This window comes from Vulpes vulpes, chromosome 2 (genome assembly GCF_048418805.1).
Source record: "Vulpes vulpes isolate BD-2025 chromosome 2, VulVul3, whole genome shotgun sequence".
Lineage (NCBI taxonomy): Eukaryota > Metazoa > Chordata > Mammalia > Carnivora > Canidae > Vulpes > Vulpes vulpes.
In genome coordinates, this window is record NC_132781.1 from 113,206,132 (window position 1) to 113,223,513 (window position 17,382).

Below are 17,382 nucleotides of genomic sequence, written 5' to 3' on the forward strand. Positions count from 1 at the left end.
CAGTTGGAAGGGATCACTGATTGGGAGGCACAGCCTGATTTCAGGGCTGTCAATCACGGAAGAATGGTGTGTCCAGGTCCATGGAATACTGCCATTGCTTTGCAGCCTTGTCAGTAATACTTACCCTGGGATTTCTCTTCATTTTCTTCTGGGTTGCTTGTATTCCGTGTTTTTCACTTTTACTTTGCTGGAAGTAACTTCCCCAAGATGGATGTGTGAGAGGCAAACTTTCGAAGACCTTGAGTAATATTTTGACTGTATATGGAATTTAAGATTGAGAATAATTTGTCATCCCCATTGTAAAGACATTTCTCTCAGTGTCTTATAACATCTGGCATTGCTGATGATGCATCTAATGTGGTCTAATACCACTCCTTTTCTGTGTTTCCTCTAACTGATGTCCTGAGAGTTGATGATAATTCGTTTCGGTGTCAGTCTTTTTTCGGTCATTTTTTCCATTCTCAGTGAAGCTTTTCCATCTTAATACTTGTGGGTTTTTTTGTTTTATTTTGTTTTTCTTGTTTTTTTTTTTCTTTTTTGTTTTGTTTTGTTTTTTAGCTCTGAGAAAGAGGAGTGTAGGAAGCCTGTCATCTTAGTCACTCATTCATATATGGACTTGGAGCTCTCCTTCCTGTATTTGGTGCCCTTCCCACTCACATCGAATGCTGAGCCAGACCCTGCCATCTCTCTGACGTTCTGTAGATGGTTTGCACCTTGATCCTTTCCGACATAGTCTGACCTACTGAATTCTGCATCTTCCAGAAATGTCTTTAAGTGCCGTACCCACTGATGCTTGCCCCTACCACTCATCCCTTTGCTTTAATCCTTTACTATTCTTTTTATGGGCAGTCTGCCATCTTGAATCAGAGAACCTTCACTCCAAGCACTGAGAACATTTGGAATGGTTTGTATTTTGATATGCTGTGTAATCCTTTATTCTTTACTTATTCACGAAACTTTACCAAGTGTAAAAACCTAATGGATTAGCTATTTTAAAGTGACAGCAGATGTCAGGCTCCTTTGGCCATTCCCGTAAGGAGAAGAATGCAATTCATGCCTTGAGCCCAAAGCTCTCATTTCCAGGAGTTCACCTATTTCAATATGCCCTTTCCCTTTTGCCCCCTCAGGCCTGACTCAGGGAGAGGTGGGGAAGTTCAGCAGCCTTTGAATTTTGTCCTCTTCAGTATTCCTTGAACCTTTATAATAACCTTCTTCTAGTGCATAGCTTTGCTTCTCTTCCCAAGACTAGCCCATAGTTTTTCTCCTAAGGACCCTCTTGAGAAAGTGGCCAGTGCTCTGAGGGGATTATGGGAACCTGGCTCTCTCGGAACTGACCCTGTGCTCCCTTTTCTCGCCCTTACAGGGAGAAGGGGACGGAAATGTTCAGAGCCTCTGTGGTCATTCCCAGCAAGGACAAAGCTGCCTTCTTCCTCAGTTATGAAGAGCTCTTACAGAGGCGGCTGGGGAAGTATGAGCACGTCATCAGCGTGCGGCCCCAGCAGCTGGTGGGGAGGCTGATGGTGGAAGTGAACATTCTGGAGAGATCAGGCCTTGAGTCTCTGGAGGTGCTGCCCTTACAGCACAGCAGGCAAAAGGGCAGCAGGAGAGGGGAAGGTGAGTGCAATTGCTGGATCTTCTCTGCTAACTCAGAGCTGGGTGTTGACTTTAGAGAGATCTATAAAACAAATGGCACCCCTTCAACAAAGGCTCTGAGAGTTTGTGAGAATCAGAAAAATAGCAACAAAACGAAGGCAGTGCCCTGTATAGTTGCTGTTATTGTTTTAAAGCTGATCCTATCTGGAGATTCAAAGATATTTAAATCATTTGACATAGCAATCTCACTTCTAGGCATCTAATCCAGGTGCGGCATCTAAAATATCAGGAGTGTTACATGTGCATCCCTGTCTGATAACATTTGTAGTAGCAAAAACATTCTCTCATCCTAAATATTCAGCCATACAAATGTGATTAGTAAAATATGGTTATGAAAACAGTGCAACATGTGATGGGGGAAAGAGACACATTTGTATATGTTCTGCAATGTTAAACATGTTAAGCTTGTTAAATGTGAAGTTGACAAAAGACTAGATGGTTATATAAAATAATCCTTTTATACTAGGGGGTGAGGGACTGCAGCATTATTTTTCTAATAATCCATTTTTGAAACATTAAACATTTAACACTAACATAAACATTTCAATGATGTGTGAGGCTCTTTCCAAAATTAAATAGTCAAAACTGTGTACCCTACATTTGATTGAGGGCAGGGACATTTTGGTGCATTACCAGGACTGCCGAGTGTAGGTTTCTTTTATATTAATTTCAGCTGATAGTTTATATTAAATGTTCATTGGTGTTGGGCCTCACTTTAAGTAGACCAGTCAAACTTCATGTCAAATCAGATAATGAGACAGACGTCTCAGAAAGTTACACCAGGATTGGAATCTCTAGATTTCAATTATCTGTGACGTTGAGGTCTGGGAATGGCTGAGCAGTAGGTGAAGATGCAGAATCTGAACTCATTTTTTTTAAAAGATTTTATTTATTTGAGAGAGAGAGTTCATGAAGTGGGAAGAAGGGCAGAGGGAGAAGGAGAAACAGGTTTCCTGTTGAGCAGGGAGCAGGAAGCCCAACTAGGGGCTAGATCCTAGGACCTGGGATCATGACCGGAGCTAAAGGTAGATGCTTAACTGACTGAGCCACTCAGGTGCTTCAGAATCTGAACTCAGCCCCTTGGCTACTAGGAGAGTCCATCGAGAGGATCCAAGAAGGCTGCTTGGGTGAGAATATTTAGGAATGAGATTGAGAGGAGAGTAGAGACATGACTTGATGAGGGGAAAAGGAGAATGTTGTTATTTAACATAATGTGAAAATAGTCAAGACCCAGAGCTGGTATGTGGAAATTAAGTTAACTGTGCAGAAGACCAGCTTTCTTCTCATCAGCAGGGAGTTCAGTTCAGGACTCTCCACGTGGCGACTAGTTTCATCTCAGAGACTAGAGTGTGTTCTCGGTTCTGTGAAGGGGATCCAGGTCTTTTGTTATGTGTTCATTCCCAACCCTGAGTGTGACACCCTCAACCTAGATCACGTTGAAAATTAAAAATATCGCTAAGGTGTCTGACTTTCAGAAATGGTATGAGATATAATAACAACACCATTCTCATGTCCTAGAGGCCAGCCACCTTGTGTGTGGTTAATGGATTTCAGTTCGGCTATTAACTAGAACCCTGGACAAAATTACATAGGCCTTGGAAGACTCAGCTTGCACATCTGTAAAGCATGGGCAGTAACTGTTTCATAAGGTCATTGGAAAGCATTTGTGTGTGTGAAATGCTTGGCCCAGAGTAAGGGCTTAATAACTAAGTATATTATTGTTATTATTATTATTATTATTACCATTATCACCTCATATTGACTTTTTTTCTGTGCAAATTGTATCTCCCCTTATAGGTCCTAAGTGACTTGGAAGGCAGTTCTGTGTCCAATGACTTTGTCTCCTTATGATATTTAACACAATGTCTTTTAAACAGTTGCTAGGATCTCAGAGAGGGCAGGGCCGCTGTGGTCCTTGTGTCTAAGATGGGGAGCCTCGGGGCTGAGCCATGTGTGGAGGCGCTCACCTGTGTGGACACTACTCAAGTGGTCCTGCTGCAGTAAAGAAATGTGTGCACTTTGCCTAATTTTCAGAACCACCTAGACTCTTCAGGGATGCGTGTGAGTTGTGGTGGGTGCATGTGTTTGGAGGCCATATGCATCACAAATGTTAGCCGAAAAGTTGCTTACTGTTTATATTCTGGGCCTGTGAGAATCTTGGAGGAATTTTTCCAGACCATTGATCTCTTGGGATCTGTTTATTTTTAAGAAAGTTGTTTTCCTAGCTTTTGTACCAAAGCGGATATTTTGCCTTCCAAAGCATGGAGATTTCACAAGTATGTACCCAAGCCAGGTGCCGTGGACCTATTCCCTTTTGGCTGCTCATTCCTGTCTTTCAGTGCTCAGCTGTCACTGTCCCTGCAAAGTGGCAGCCCCAGCATCAAGAGGCATAGGATGTTGTGATTTTTGTCTGGACACTATTGCGTGCTACCAAAAGAACTCCAGGGTAGAGATCAAACTAGAGCCGGACTTGCAGCAGAAAATGAGCTGTAGTTGTGTGAAGGTGGACCCCTGCCAGGACATTCCTCTCATAGATCTGGCTGCTGCTAAGGGATCGGACGTCTGGAATTTCTCAAAGCAAATCTCTGACCGCTGGACCCATCGCATCCTCAGGGATGCGCTTCTGGATTAGAATTACTAGGTACTAGGTTCAGCACTTCCTGTATTGTATCTCACAGAGTCTTTATAACAGCCCTCTTGGGTTGTACTTTCTATCCGCATTTTATTTGTGAAGAAGCTAAGGTCTACAGAGTTTACTATGAGCAAGGACTCATATTTAATTATTGTGAGAAACACAATCTGGGGACACCTGGGTGGCTCAGTGGTTGAGCATCTGCCTTCAGCTCAGGTTGTGATCCCGGGGTCCTGGGGTTGAGTCCCACATCGCGCTCCTCGCAGGAAGCCTGCTTCTCCTTCTGCCTGTGTCTCTGCCTCTCTCTGTGTCTCTCATGAATAAATAAATAAAATCTTAAAGAACAAACCAGAGTCTGAGCATAGAGCTGTCTGACTCCCAACTTTATGCTCTTACCCATTGAACCGAGTACATAGAAGATCATAAAATATTGAGGGTGTGAATTCACATTCCACGTCTCACCCTAGTTGTGTAAGAATGAAAAGAAAGGCTCAAAGCAACAGAACCTGACTTTGATCAATTTAATTGTCTGTTATATCAGGATTGGGCCCAGAGCTATTGCACCATAACTTCATGGGCTCCTTCTCAGTATAAAAGCTACTTCTGTGAGATGTAATTTGGAGGCCAAAGCATTACACTTACTGGATTACTAAAATAGTTAACTCACATGCATGGCTCAAAATCTAAAAGATTATAAATTGGTTTCCAGTGACACACAAGACTCCCTCTCTCTTATGCCCTCCCACTCCCACTTCCTCCCCATGTCTAAAATGTTTTGGTGATTTATGAGCTCACAGGGACAGAGTCTTTGAAACCAGGACTTTCCTGGAACATCATGCGTTGTGTGATCTTCTGAAGGTGTACGCCAAGATAGCTCTTCCGTATATGTGGTTGGTTCAAGGCTAGTTATTTCACTTTCTGTGTTAAAATCTTGAACTTCCTATTGTCTCAGGGCACCTAAATTGCTGCCATTCCCATAATTCCAAATTGTTTTTGGCAGAAAATTTTTATTTATGCTAAGGTCCCAGATAGCTGGGAATAAAATAGAATGAGATAAATTAAGAAATAAGATGCCTTGTCTGTTTTATTCTCTTTTGTTTTGCTCAAATCAGTGATACTCAAACCTGGCTATACCCTTTAGTTACCTGGAGAGGTTAAAAAAAAAAAAAAAAGGATGTAGATGCCTGGGTCCTACCCTCAAACGGCTGAATGATTTCTCAGGGTAAGGCCTAGGTAGCTGTATTTTTGGGTGTGATATCTTATGAATTTATACAAGAAACCAAGCAATGTATCAATGCCTTTGACATATTTATTTAATTGTAAAGCTGAAGAATAATGCTGCATATTTTTCTACCACGAAAATATGTATGGCTCTATGGGTTTCGTAGTTTGCCCTTTATATTCTTTACTTTTTAAAAAGCTGTTTTTTTGAGGTTTAGTTTACATAGCATAAAATTTGCTTGTTTTAAGTGTATAGTTCATTGATATTTAGTAAATTTGCAGTTGTGCAACCGTCACCACAATCCAGTTTTAGAACATTTCTATCACCCCAAAAAGATCCTCGTATCTATTTGCGGTTACTCCCTCTTCCCACCCCAGCCCCAGGCAGCCACTAATCCACTTGCTGTGTCTCTTCAGACAGCTGTATTTTTTAAAGCATGCGAGGTGATTCTGTTGCTCTATAAATGTTGGGGACCCTTACTTTGAACTTACCAGCAGACTTTAGGGACATTAACTATGTCAAGATCTTCACCTACAGAAACACTTTTTAAAATAAGTAAGATTGTTCTTTTACTATCATGGGACTCTCAGAATACTTTTGATCCTTATCAAGATGTATATCATTCCTCTTTTCCACCAACATGTTTTCACTATTGGTTACAGGCCAACATAGGATTGCTCACACAGTTGGTGGAAAATAACCTCTTCCCGTGTGCAGCTACTTCTGTTCATCAGTATAGATGGGACTTGTAATGGAAAAGTGCCAACAGGCCATCCCAGTGGGGTTGGTGCAATCTTTCTAGCATGGTCTTGAGCTTATTAAACTAGGTATCCCGTCTTCTCTTGGAAGAGAGAAACGTGATCATTCAGTGCATTGGAGGGGGGGCAGGTCAGAAGAACTTCTCTCCTTTCCTTGATTCCCACCATGGCTTCTTGGACTCTCCTTTTCTTCCACACTCATCCCCACTGCAGTGAGAGCAGAGGCTCCTACATTTTGAAGCCTGTTTTACTGTTTACCTCCACCCTGCCTGTTTCACACAGCTTCTTTGCCTGGCTCAATGGGTCCCAAACACCAGTGCACATTAGGATCAACCGTGGAGCTTTTGGAGATCTTCTGGGGAGCATGGAGATTAGCCATGTGAATTAGAATCACCAAGGCTGGAAACCAGAGGATTGCTGTCTTGTTTTCAAGTGTTCTTTGGCTTCATCCCCACTTCTTTGTTCTCTAAAACTAGTCCTGGGCTGTTGATTCTGTTTCCAAGCCTCCCAGCTGGAGTTCCCGAGTGATCCCAACTCCTAGTCTTTGTCAAAACCAATGGACTCATGTGAAATCACCCTAATCTGACATTAAAAGGAAATTATAGTTTCAGGAGCTAGGAGACCAGCAATAACTGTCTTCATTTTCTCCCAGTATCTGGTTCATCTTTGAACAGGCCCCACATAGAAGAACCTAAAAGACAGCTAAAGACTATCCATTTGTGCTCTTAAAATACATTCTAAAAAGACAACCTACAGAATGGGGAAAATATTCGCAAATTGTATGTTTAAGAGTCTAGTGTTCAGAATATATAAACGATTCTTAACAACTCAACCAAAAACAAACAAACAAACAAACAAACAAACAATAATCCAATTGAGATATGGGCCAAGGACTTAAGAAAAAAAAAGGATGCAACCGTTTCCTGGTTTAAGTTGATTAATTTTGCCAGATCTTGGGTATTGCTCTTATTTTGTTGTGAAGGGAGGATTAGAAGGCAGAATTTGGTTCTTGATGACCGGTTACAAACACATAGATCTCCTTTCCCTGGATCACCAGGTAAAATATAGGATGCTCAGTTAGAGTTGAGTTTCAGATAGAAGGTTCTATCCTGTGCAATCTCTGGGACAGACTTAAACTAAAAAAAATTTTTTGTTGTTGTTTATCTGAAATTCAGATTTAACTAGGTATCCTGTGTTTTTATTTGCTAAATCTGGCAGCTCTTGCTCTATTAAAGGACTGCATTGTGACTGATGGCTCACCCCTGGTTCCAGCTCTCTGCTGCTCTGTATCCTTCCCCCAAGTCCAGTCTCCACTCTACAGCTGGAAGGGAATGGCCCTGTTTGGCCTCTGTACATTTGCCAGGAAATAATAATCTGGTTGTTATGTGAGGGTTTCCAACATTGTTCAGTGCAGAAATTACTCAGGTATGAATCATTTGGCTCCATAGTTGGTTTTGTTTTGTTTTGTTTTTAAGGCTGATATGAGAACCGTGTTATCTTGTTTGTTCTGACATGAGCTGTAGTTCAGTCTGGGCCAGCTGTGAGCAGGATGGCTCAGAGACACCCAGGAAGGTGGCCTTCTCTGTTTAACTTGACCTTGGTGAGCAACCTACTCTTCTCAGGGAGACCCCACTCTATCTCTTCCTTTCTCCTGCTGTCTCAGTTTGGTGTACGAGGTGGAATGTTGTCCAGGCGTATGGCACCGTCCACATAGCTGTGGCTGGAGCCAGAGGTGTGTCCATGGCACATGATGTGGGTTACTGAGAGTATCTGCCAGCCGCCAAACACTCTGAAGATGATCCTCTTGAAGGGATCACCTCTTGGTCTGTCCAACTATGTGCCAACATGTTGAATCATCTCCATGTTAAATGTTCAACAAGCTTGTCTTGAGCTGTCACCATGTTCCTGGCAACTCTGCTAGATGCCTGGAACCCAAAGGTGTCTAAGACATTGTGTCACTGTGCTTGAAGAACTTTTAGTTGGCAGTTCTTAACAATTAAAAAAGTTTTAAATTCTGGCAAAAAAGCACCTAACATTAAGTTAACCATCTTAACCATTTCTCTGTGTACAATTGAGCAGTGTTGAGTTTACTTACATTATTGTGCAACCAATCTCCAGAACATTTTCATTTTCCCAAACTGAAGTTCTATATCTATTCGATGACAGTTCCCTGCTGCCCACCCTCCGCCCCACCCCCAGGCCCTGGCAACTACCACGTTCCATTCTGTCTCTGCGAGTTTGACTATTCTGGTTACGTCATGTAAGTGGAATCACACAGTATTTGTCTTTTTGTGACTGACTTTTTTCACTTAGTGTAATGCCCTCCAGGGTCATCCATATCGTGGCATAGGACAGGATCTTCTTCCTTTCTGAAAAATACTCTTTTGCATGTATAGACCACGTTTCATTGGACACTTGGGTTGATTCCAGTCTTTTCTATTGGGAATAGTGTTATTTATATAAACATGGTGTACATGATCTTCGAGATCCTGCTTTCAGTTTGATAGGGTACATACCCCAAAGTGGAATTATACTGGATCATATGGTAGTTCTATTTTTAATTTTTGGAGGAACCTCCGCCCTGTCTTCCATAGTGCTATACCATTTTATAATCCCACTCACAGAGCACAAAGTTTCCAGCTTTCCCACATCCTCTCCAGCACTTATTTTCTGTCTTTTGATAGTAGTCACCCTGGAGGGTGTGTAGAGTTGGCAATTTTGGATAATAAAGGAAAACCCTCTGTCAGGTTGAATCTGTGCAATGCCACGAAGGTTTCCCAGCGACTGGGTCATGTTTCAACTTTGTGCGAGAGGGTGATGTAGAGGGATTTAGCAGAAATCTCTCCATTTTAGATTCTTTTGCTGCTCTGGCATCATGTTTGGTAAGCTTCCATTTAGTTCAGTTTCAGATTCTTAAAGCAGCTAGTGTTTAAGGTCTTCCACAGACACAAAATGATATCAGGAAGGATAGAATACATATTTTTAGGGGGTAACTGTGTGTAGAATGTATCAGTGAAACAAGTCAACTCCTGTAACCAAGGAGGTCAATCACAGAGGGGAAACTGAGGCTCAGGAATGTATAATTTTAGGAAGAGAGAGCATTGAGTAACTAGTGAAGAAAGCAAATTTGCTAAGAGATTGAGCAAACACCACTCATGAAACTATAAGGTGATAGAGTTGAATTTGAACTTTCAGCTGTCTCCTTGCATTAGTGTGTTACCCCAACTCTTGCCACCACATCTATATCATGCTGTTTGCCAAAAGGATTTAAAATACCTATTACTAGTCTAGGGGACAAAACTCCTCCCCCCAAAAAAAACCAATAATGGGGGCTTATGAAGGTATTTAACCAAATTCCTTCTCATCTTTATTGCTCAACTTTACTGCTTTTCCCCACAAGACCTCACCTATAGAAGTTTTTAATTGAAGTGTGATTCACACACAACATTATATTTGTTTCAGGTGTATTGCATGACTTTATATTTGTATATATTGCAAAATGATCACTACACTAAGTCTGGTTAACATCCATCACCACACGGTTACAGAATTTTTTTTTTCTGTGATGAGAACTTTTAAGCTTTACTCTCATAGCAACAGTCACATGTGCAGTTCGGCATCATTAACTGTAGTCGCCATACTGTACATTCCTTCCTCATCGCTTTTTCTTCTAACAATCTGCCAATTTGCTTGAATTTTGTCTGCGTTGCTGCCATCAAAGGGTAGTTGCCCAATTATTCAAAAATACTTTTGACTGCCCTATACTGAAGAAATCTCCCCACTGGGGTTGAGGTGAGTCAGTTACATAAACGAATGTAGATAATTTAGCCCCTTTTCCAAGGGAAATGAACAGGCAATATTTGTTTGGAAATCTTTTTGTAAAAGCACCAGGTGTTGGCCCAGAGTCCACAGGAAAGAGGCAGGAAACCCCCCAGTTGACCCAAAAGGGCATAGCTTCCAGCTGGTGTCCTTGTCTGTGGTTCTTTGCTCCAAAATCGTTTCACCTTTAGACATGTTACATAGCAATTGACTTCCTTTTCTCCCCCATGTGGTTGTCTAGGCAGAGGATGTTTATTTGTGAATAACATCCATATATTCGAGGACAAAACTGAGGGTATACACGTTCTCTAAAGTACATGAAATGTTTTGTCATTACAAGATAGAACCAGCAAGAAGATTTTTAAAAAAGATTTTATCTATTTATTCACAAGAGACACACAGAGAGAGGCAGAGACACAGGCAGAGGGAGAAGCAGGCTCCATGCAGGGAGCCGGATGCTGGATTTGATCCCAGAACCCCAGGACCACGACCTGAGCCGAAGGCAGATGCTCAACCACTGAGCCACCCAGGCGCCCCCAGCAGGAGGAATATTTAATAGCATTTGTGGACATGCTTCTCAACCTTTTGTAGACTCTCTAATTTAGAGAGTCTAGTAAAGGTTGTGGGCCCTCTGTCCAGAAAAAATACATACGGGATATACTTTTATGCAAAATTCTGATATAATTTCAGGGGCATCTTGGGAAGCTACCACCTCCATTATACTTTATAAAGATTGTTTTCTCTATAAACATCTTGAACTCCCTGTTATGAATGTTTACTATGATCTACCTTTTTTCCTCCAAGTAATGATTATTTTATTTTTACTAAGCTCCTGTTTTTATGGAGAAACCTATTATAGGCAAAAGTTTAAAATGAAAGAGATTTTCTTCCTTCATAACTTGCCTTTTATCCTAGTCAAAGAGTATCAGAAGCTCCTTCAGAAATAGCAGAGGCTGGGGGCTGATATGTACTACGGGCCTACTGTGTGCAGGCACCATGCTCAGTACCTTATATATCATGATCGCACGTAATTCTGACAGTGATTCTATGACATGGGTTTACTCCAGTCAAGTTCATGTGGGCCTGAGGCTCAGAGATATTAAGTCAGTCATTTTGTCTTTCAAACCCTAGAGCTCACTTTCTTGGGTATTATGTGGCTTCTAAAATAACATGTATCTTCTTGTTTGAAAATATGGGGCTCTAGATAGGAAGAGTGCATCCTGGGGATGCTCTAGACAGGAAGAGTGCATCCTGGGGATGCTGGTGACCTGAAGAGAGGTTAGTGAACCTTCCTGGGATGCACTTGAGGCCCTGGTGGGCCACAGTCTTGCATGAGAGGACTGATGCTTGCATTGAAACAGGCAGATGGCATGAGGAGATGGGGCTTCCTCCAAATCAGAGAAATCACTGCATACCACACTCCTTTCCCCTAACCAAGTGGGCATGGAGGAGAGAACACCAAGAGAAGGAAATGACATGTGGGTTCTCATTAGAAAAGTAGGTCAGAGTCTCACCCTTTTGGTCTGCTCCCAGCCTCTTCCCATGTACTCTTCATTATGTTGAGAACACATGCCGTGACTGTGCAGGGCCTGCTAATCATGCTCATTGTGCTCAGGAGCTGTTTTGTGGCTGTCAGCAGTATGAACCACAACTCACAGAAGGAGAAGCTAAACAATGTTATTCTGGTTTGGGATGTTGGTCAGTAACTCCAGGGCAGCCTAGATTAGCCTCATTGATGAAAAGGTTTTTTCCTTTTGTAGTAAAAAGAGGATTTTTATTTTCTAGAGTTATTGCTCTGGAATTTTTCCCAGCAAACTACTACTACTACTACTACTACTACTACTACTACTACTATTACTACTACTACTACTACTACTACTACTACATCCCCATCTTCATATTCTTCTTCTTCTTTTTTGGCTAGTTTGTGGAAAAGTCACTGGGTCACATTGACTGTCTGGTACTTAATGGGTGGAAGTCAGCCTCAGGGGTTAGGCGTCTTGGTGTTTAACCAAAGTAGGAATCAACCCACTCTTTGGGCTTAGAAAAGAAGCCCATTTAGAAGAATCTTATGAATTTTCATCATGAACTAGCAAACATCAGAGGTCAATAGGAAACCCAAATAATAATACACTATCTTTCTCAGGGCTTATATCAAAGAGCCTAGTCAAATGAATTATGGAGAGAGAAATTATACTTTTTAATCCTCAGCACTTTCACTCAACCATGAATGGTATTAATTCAGGGGAGTTGTAAAGAGCATTTCAATGAGAGATTTGGAACAAGGAAAAGTAGGTACATGCTGATAGTATAAAGAGGGTTGAATCCAACGTAGAATTTTAAAGTTGGGGATAATCTAGTGCCACCTAATTACATACACCAAAGGCATGTGACCATTGTTTCCATGCTGGAACCAGAGTCACCTGCAAGGCTTATTAAAATACAGCTTTCTGGGTTCCACCTCCAGAGTTTCTGATTCAGAGTTTCTAGGTGGGCCCAAGAATTGGTGTTTCTAGCAAGTTTGCAGATGCTGCTGCTGCTGGCCCCAGACCACGTCATGACAGGTGCTCTGCACCATCCCCGCAGGTGATCAATCCATCCAGAGTTTGCCTGAACACTTCCAGGGAGATGGGTTGTGCTGCTGCCTCTGCCCTCAGGACATCTTTCCTAGAACTTATTGATGCTGCACAAAGAATGCTTCCCAGTAACCCTACCCCAGTCCTAATTCTGCCAGCTGGAATTACTCTGAATACACCTAATCCCCTTATAAATGCCTACACTAACAGACTTATCCTAAGGAAAAGAACGGATAGGCTCTGTTTGGCAAATAATGCTGTTCCATTCCATACTAGGGAATGCCTGTTCATTCTCTTTTGCCATCCAACTCCCAACAAGTTTAGATTAAAATAATAAAGTTGGGGCATGCATAAAATAAAGTGTGTAAATCTCATGTGTACAGCTTGATGAATTTTCACATGTGTATACACCCAGACAACTACTTCTGGGCCAAAACACAGTATTTTCACCACCCAAAAGACTCCCATACTCTTCCCCAGTAGGTACCATTTTTCACCATTCTTCTGAGTCTCGTGGACAGGTTGTGCTTGCTTTTGGGCTTTATGTAAATGGAAGCATGGAGAGTATACTCTTCTATATCTATGTTCCCACTCAAAATGACTGTGAGATGCTGGATAGACAAGAGTAGTTCTTGCTGTGTATAGTATTCAAGTTTGATCTGTTGCATTGTCTTACATTTAATTCCCTGGCCCTTCTTCTGTTTTATATATTTTAAAGGTTTACAAATAGCATTAGCTGGCACTACTGCCTATCATGAATCAGGATAGCCTGAGTCCAGTAGTTCCCCCATATCCATGGTTTCATGTTCCTCAGTCACCATTATCCCCAGTCACTCATGGTCCTGGAAGCAGATGATCCTTCTTCTGACATATGGTTGGAAAGGCAGTAGTGGCCTCATGCTCCATCACAGTGTCTGTGTCACTCACCTTGCTTCATCTCAGCATGTAAGCATATTATCATCTCACATCATCCCAGAAGGATGAGGATGACACAAGGAGATATTGTGAGAGAGAGACCACATTCACGGAATTCTTATTGCATACGTTCTTAGAATTGTATTTTATTATTAACTGTTGTCATCATTCACTTAGTATGCCTAATTTATAAATTAAATTTTGTCATATGTATGTATTCAAAAAAAGCACAGTATATCCAGGGATAAGGGTGGGGATAAGGAGGGACTGCCCATTGCATCAATCTTTTCAATAGTGTGAGTTTGGTAGACCATAAATCCATTTTGCAGATGAGATAACTGAAGCTTAGTGACTTGCCCAAAGCCTCAAAGATCATGAGAGATGGAGCCAGTATCGAATGCAGGTCCATCTGACTCATTCATGATTCTGGGTTCTCAAGTGTGTTACCATGTCTGTCACTCTTGGTGCTTTGCCAGTAATCACCAATGAGAGAGTGACTCTGAGGAGCATACATTTTCCTTCTCTTTTAAAGACCTTTCCATTTTCAACCTTTTCTTCCTTCCTCCTCTTGAGTGGGTCTCAGGCATCATTGACCATGCTGGTGAACTGGAGGCCGACACTTGCCAACGTGCTGTTGAGATTTTCGCAGCTCCTTCAGATGGGCAGATCTTTTGGAAGCATGTTATCTTTCATACAGCTGTCTTCTAGAAGAATGAAATCTCCTCTTTGCTGGCTTTCTGGTCACTTCTGAATCCTCTGCCCTCGGTGGGTGCAAATAATAGAAGAATTAGCTCTGCCCTGTGGTTCCTGTTAAGGTTACACCTAAATTGCCTCTGAAAAATAATTGTCCTGTTGAAGGAAATGTCCAAACTTCCTTTGACTTTAATGTCAAATAAACCCTTACAAGAGGAAGTTCGTTCTTGAGTACAAGTTACCATGGGCAAATTATGCCTTGTTTCCTATTTTATTTAGCTAATTAGGGATGGAAGATTGCTGGTCAGCTCACTCTATGTATGGTGTCAACTTGGATAGATTAAAAAAAAAAGATCAGAAACTTTGCAGCAGTTTTAAGCCTGGCTTTGATTCAGTATCCTGGTAAAGTCTCCACGTATACTAATATTTATATATCCTCCACTTTATTTTTACATTCCTCTTGTTGCATGCAGAGCTACAAAATTTGAATTTCTGTTATTACATATATAGACATGGTGGAGTTTGGATCTATAAAGGTGGGTAGTTGTGAAATAATTTTCTTTTCTAATAGGAAATGAAGGTCAGGAGTAAAAAAAAATGGGCTATTTTTGCTTTACTTACTCTGTCATCCCACTAATTTTTCTTAAATCATATAAAATCCATTTATGGATTTATCCTTCTGTAATTCTAACTCATATTCAAAGATTTATGCTGGGGAAACTTTGGGAGAATTTTTTTTTAAAGAGCCATCAACTTTCTGGACAAGCAGTGTGTTAGGCCAACTGGATGACTGGTGGGGGAAGGTGTTTCTTATGGAAGACTTCAATATGGAAGGAGTGATAGAATTAGACACCACCCTTCTGCAGTTCTAATGAAATAGTGGAGCCAGACAGACATTGTCAGTGTCTGGTAAACCTATGAAGTAAGAGATTGATGAGGAGCTTTATAATGGGTGATCAGATTGACAATCTGGGAGCCCACCATCTTTTTTATTACAGCTGAAAGCAGACAAGTAGACACTGTGTTTCTGACGTGAAAGAGTGATAACCGGTCAGCATCACCCACGAAGTATTCTTGTTAGTAGTACTGACCTTTGTCTAAGCAAGCCTCTAACTTTCCTCCCAGAACACAGGGAAGTATAGAAGATGGAGCTGTGGTTCTCAACGTTGACTGCACACTAGACCCATATGGGAGATTTTTAGTTTTGATGCCCAGACTATGCCTCAGACCAATGAAATGAGCTCTTGGCCTGGATATTCGTATTTTTTCTAGATCCCCCAGATGTGACAGTGTGAACCAGGGATGGAAACCAGGGAAATTGAGAAGCAAGTTAAAAAATAGGACAAGAAAACAATCACAAAATGCAGAATGTAAGAAATTCCATGGGACAAAAAAACCAGAGTTTTATAACACATTTATGTAGCCTTAGAAGAAAGGCAGCGGGAGGGGGCACTTGTAGATTAAAAGAGATTTAAGAAACATAAACCCGATGTGATATGTGGTCTTTTTTTGATCCAGATTCAAACAAATCAGCCATATCAAGACCTGTTCTAAAGAATCAGAAGAATTCCAATACAGATTGAGTATATTCAGGGATAATATGGCATGGATCATTGGTTCTATTACTTGTGGTTATGTGGGAAAAAAGTTCTTATAGTTAGAGATACATTCCAAAGTATCTACAGATGAAATAAGATGCCTAGGATTTGTTTTAAAACAATAGCAAGAGATGGTGAGGGGATTCAAAGAAACAGAGACAAAAGACTGGTAAGAGGTTGATAATTGTTAAAGTTGGGTGAAGGGATACGGGGGTTCATCTCACTATTCTCTCTACTTTTGTGTGTTTAAAAAATTCACGTAAAAGATGAAAAAGAAGACATCAAGGTGAAATCTCTAACATCTCTTGTACTGTGATGTATTATCAGTATGAAGTCTGTGAAGTTCATATGGAATATAAACCTGAAACTAATAAAATCGAGCCCTCTGCGCCCAGGCAGAACAGCCCTGCTTCTTTTCTGAAAAGTGTTAATGTGTTCCATTGTGAATTATGTTTACATTTTGCTTGCAGATGATTCTGGGCCACCTCCTTCTACTGTTATCAACCAAAACGACACTTTCGCCAAAGTCACCTTTAAGCCCAGTGTGGTACAACAGGCCAAGATTGCCCAGAATGGCATTCTAGGAGATTTCATCATTAGATATGATGTCAACAGGGAACAGAGCATTGGGGACATAGAGGTAATGGGCTCGTGGTTGCCATTTCTTGTTAGTTGCTTGATACTTTTAGTTAGATTCAGAATGAAGGATTCCAGTTCTTACCTAAGGGAGGGAAACTTTCTGGTTCCTGGAAATTGGTTTGAACCTCAAAATATGTCTCCAAGGGGACTAGGGGTGTTCCCTTCCTATTTCCTGCTTCAGTAATCTGGAGAGCAAATGAAATCTGTAATGTAATTTTCCCCTGTGGTGTTTTAGATGAGGTTAGAATTTTAGCTCATCTTCAGTTTTAATTAAGAGAGCCTGGTCCATGGCTCATTTCCCTTTAGGTTTTAATGCTCCAGAGACAGGGTGGGAATATTAAAATGCGTTAGCATGCATCCAGAATGTAGACAACTTTGACATCTCAACTTGCAAAAACCACGTATTGACGGAAGCAGGAATTCCAAGTGGCAAGGGCCATAAAGGGATAATTAAAATTGAGTTAGTCAACATAGTGATTAAGTCACAAAAGGAGGATTTTATCTTTATACAGATTAAACTAGCAGTTAGTTCTCTTGGAGGGATCAGGACAGTAGGTACTTTTGCTCTGAGTGTGGAATCTGCCCAGACTCTGTTTCGTGCTCTGACTTGTGGAAGTTATATAGACTGTCCATTTTAAGTAGTTTCCTGGACACTACCATTTTTACTTTCTCTTCCCTCCACCAGGTTCTAAATGGCTATTTTGTGCACTACTTTGCCCCCAGAGACCTACCTCCTTTACCCAAGAACGTGGTATTTGTGCTTGACAGCAGTGCCTCCATGGTAGGAACCAAGCTCCGGCAGGTGAGTGAAGGTCAACTGACAATTTAGTTCTCTCTCGCTTTTGCCTGGAACCATGATGTGCTCTGTGAATAAAAT

General features: G+C 41.3%; 1 protein-coding gene across 1 annotated transcript in view; it reads left to right on the forward strand.

Moving 5' to 3' along the window:
- The window catches only part of ITIH5 (inter-alpha-trypsin inhibitor heavy chain 5), a 75,893-nt gene that overhangs the window by 25,937 nt on the left and 32,574 nt on the right, over positions 1-17,382 (forward strand). Inside the window, exons 5-7 of the mRNA XM_026016751.2 lie at positions 1,364-1,614; positions 16,337-16,506; positions 17,191-17,307. Coding sequence (XP_025872536.2) covers positions 1,364-1,614; positions 16,337-16,506; positions 17,191-17,307 — 538 coding nt within the window. The remainder of the gene's footprint in view (positions 1-1,363; positions 1,615-16,336; positions 16,507-17,190; positions 17,308-17,382) is intronic.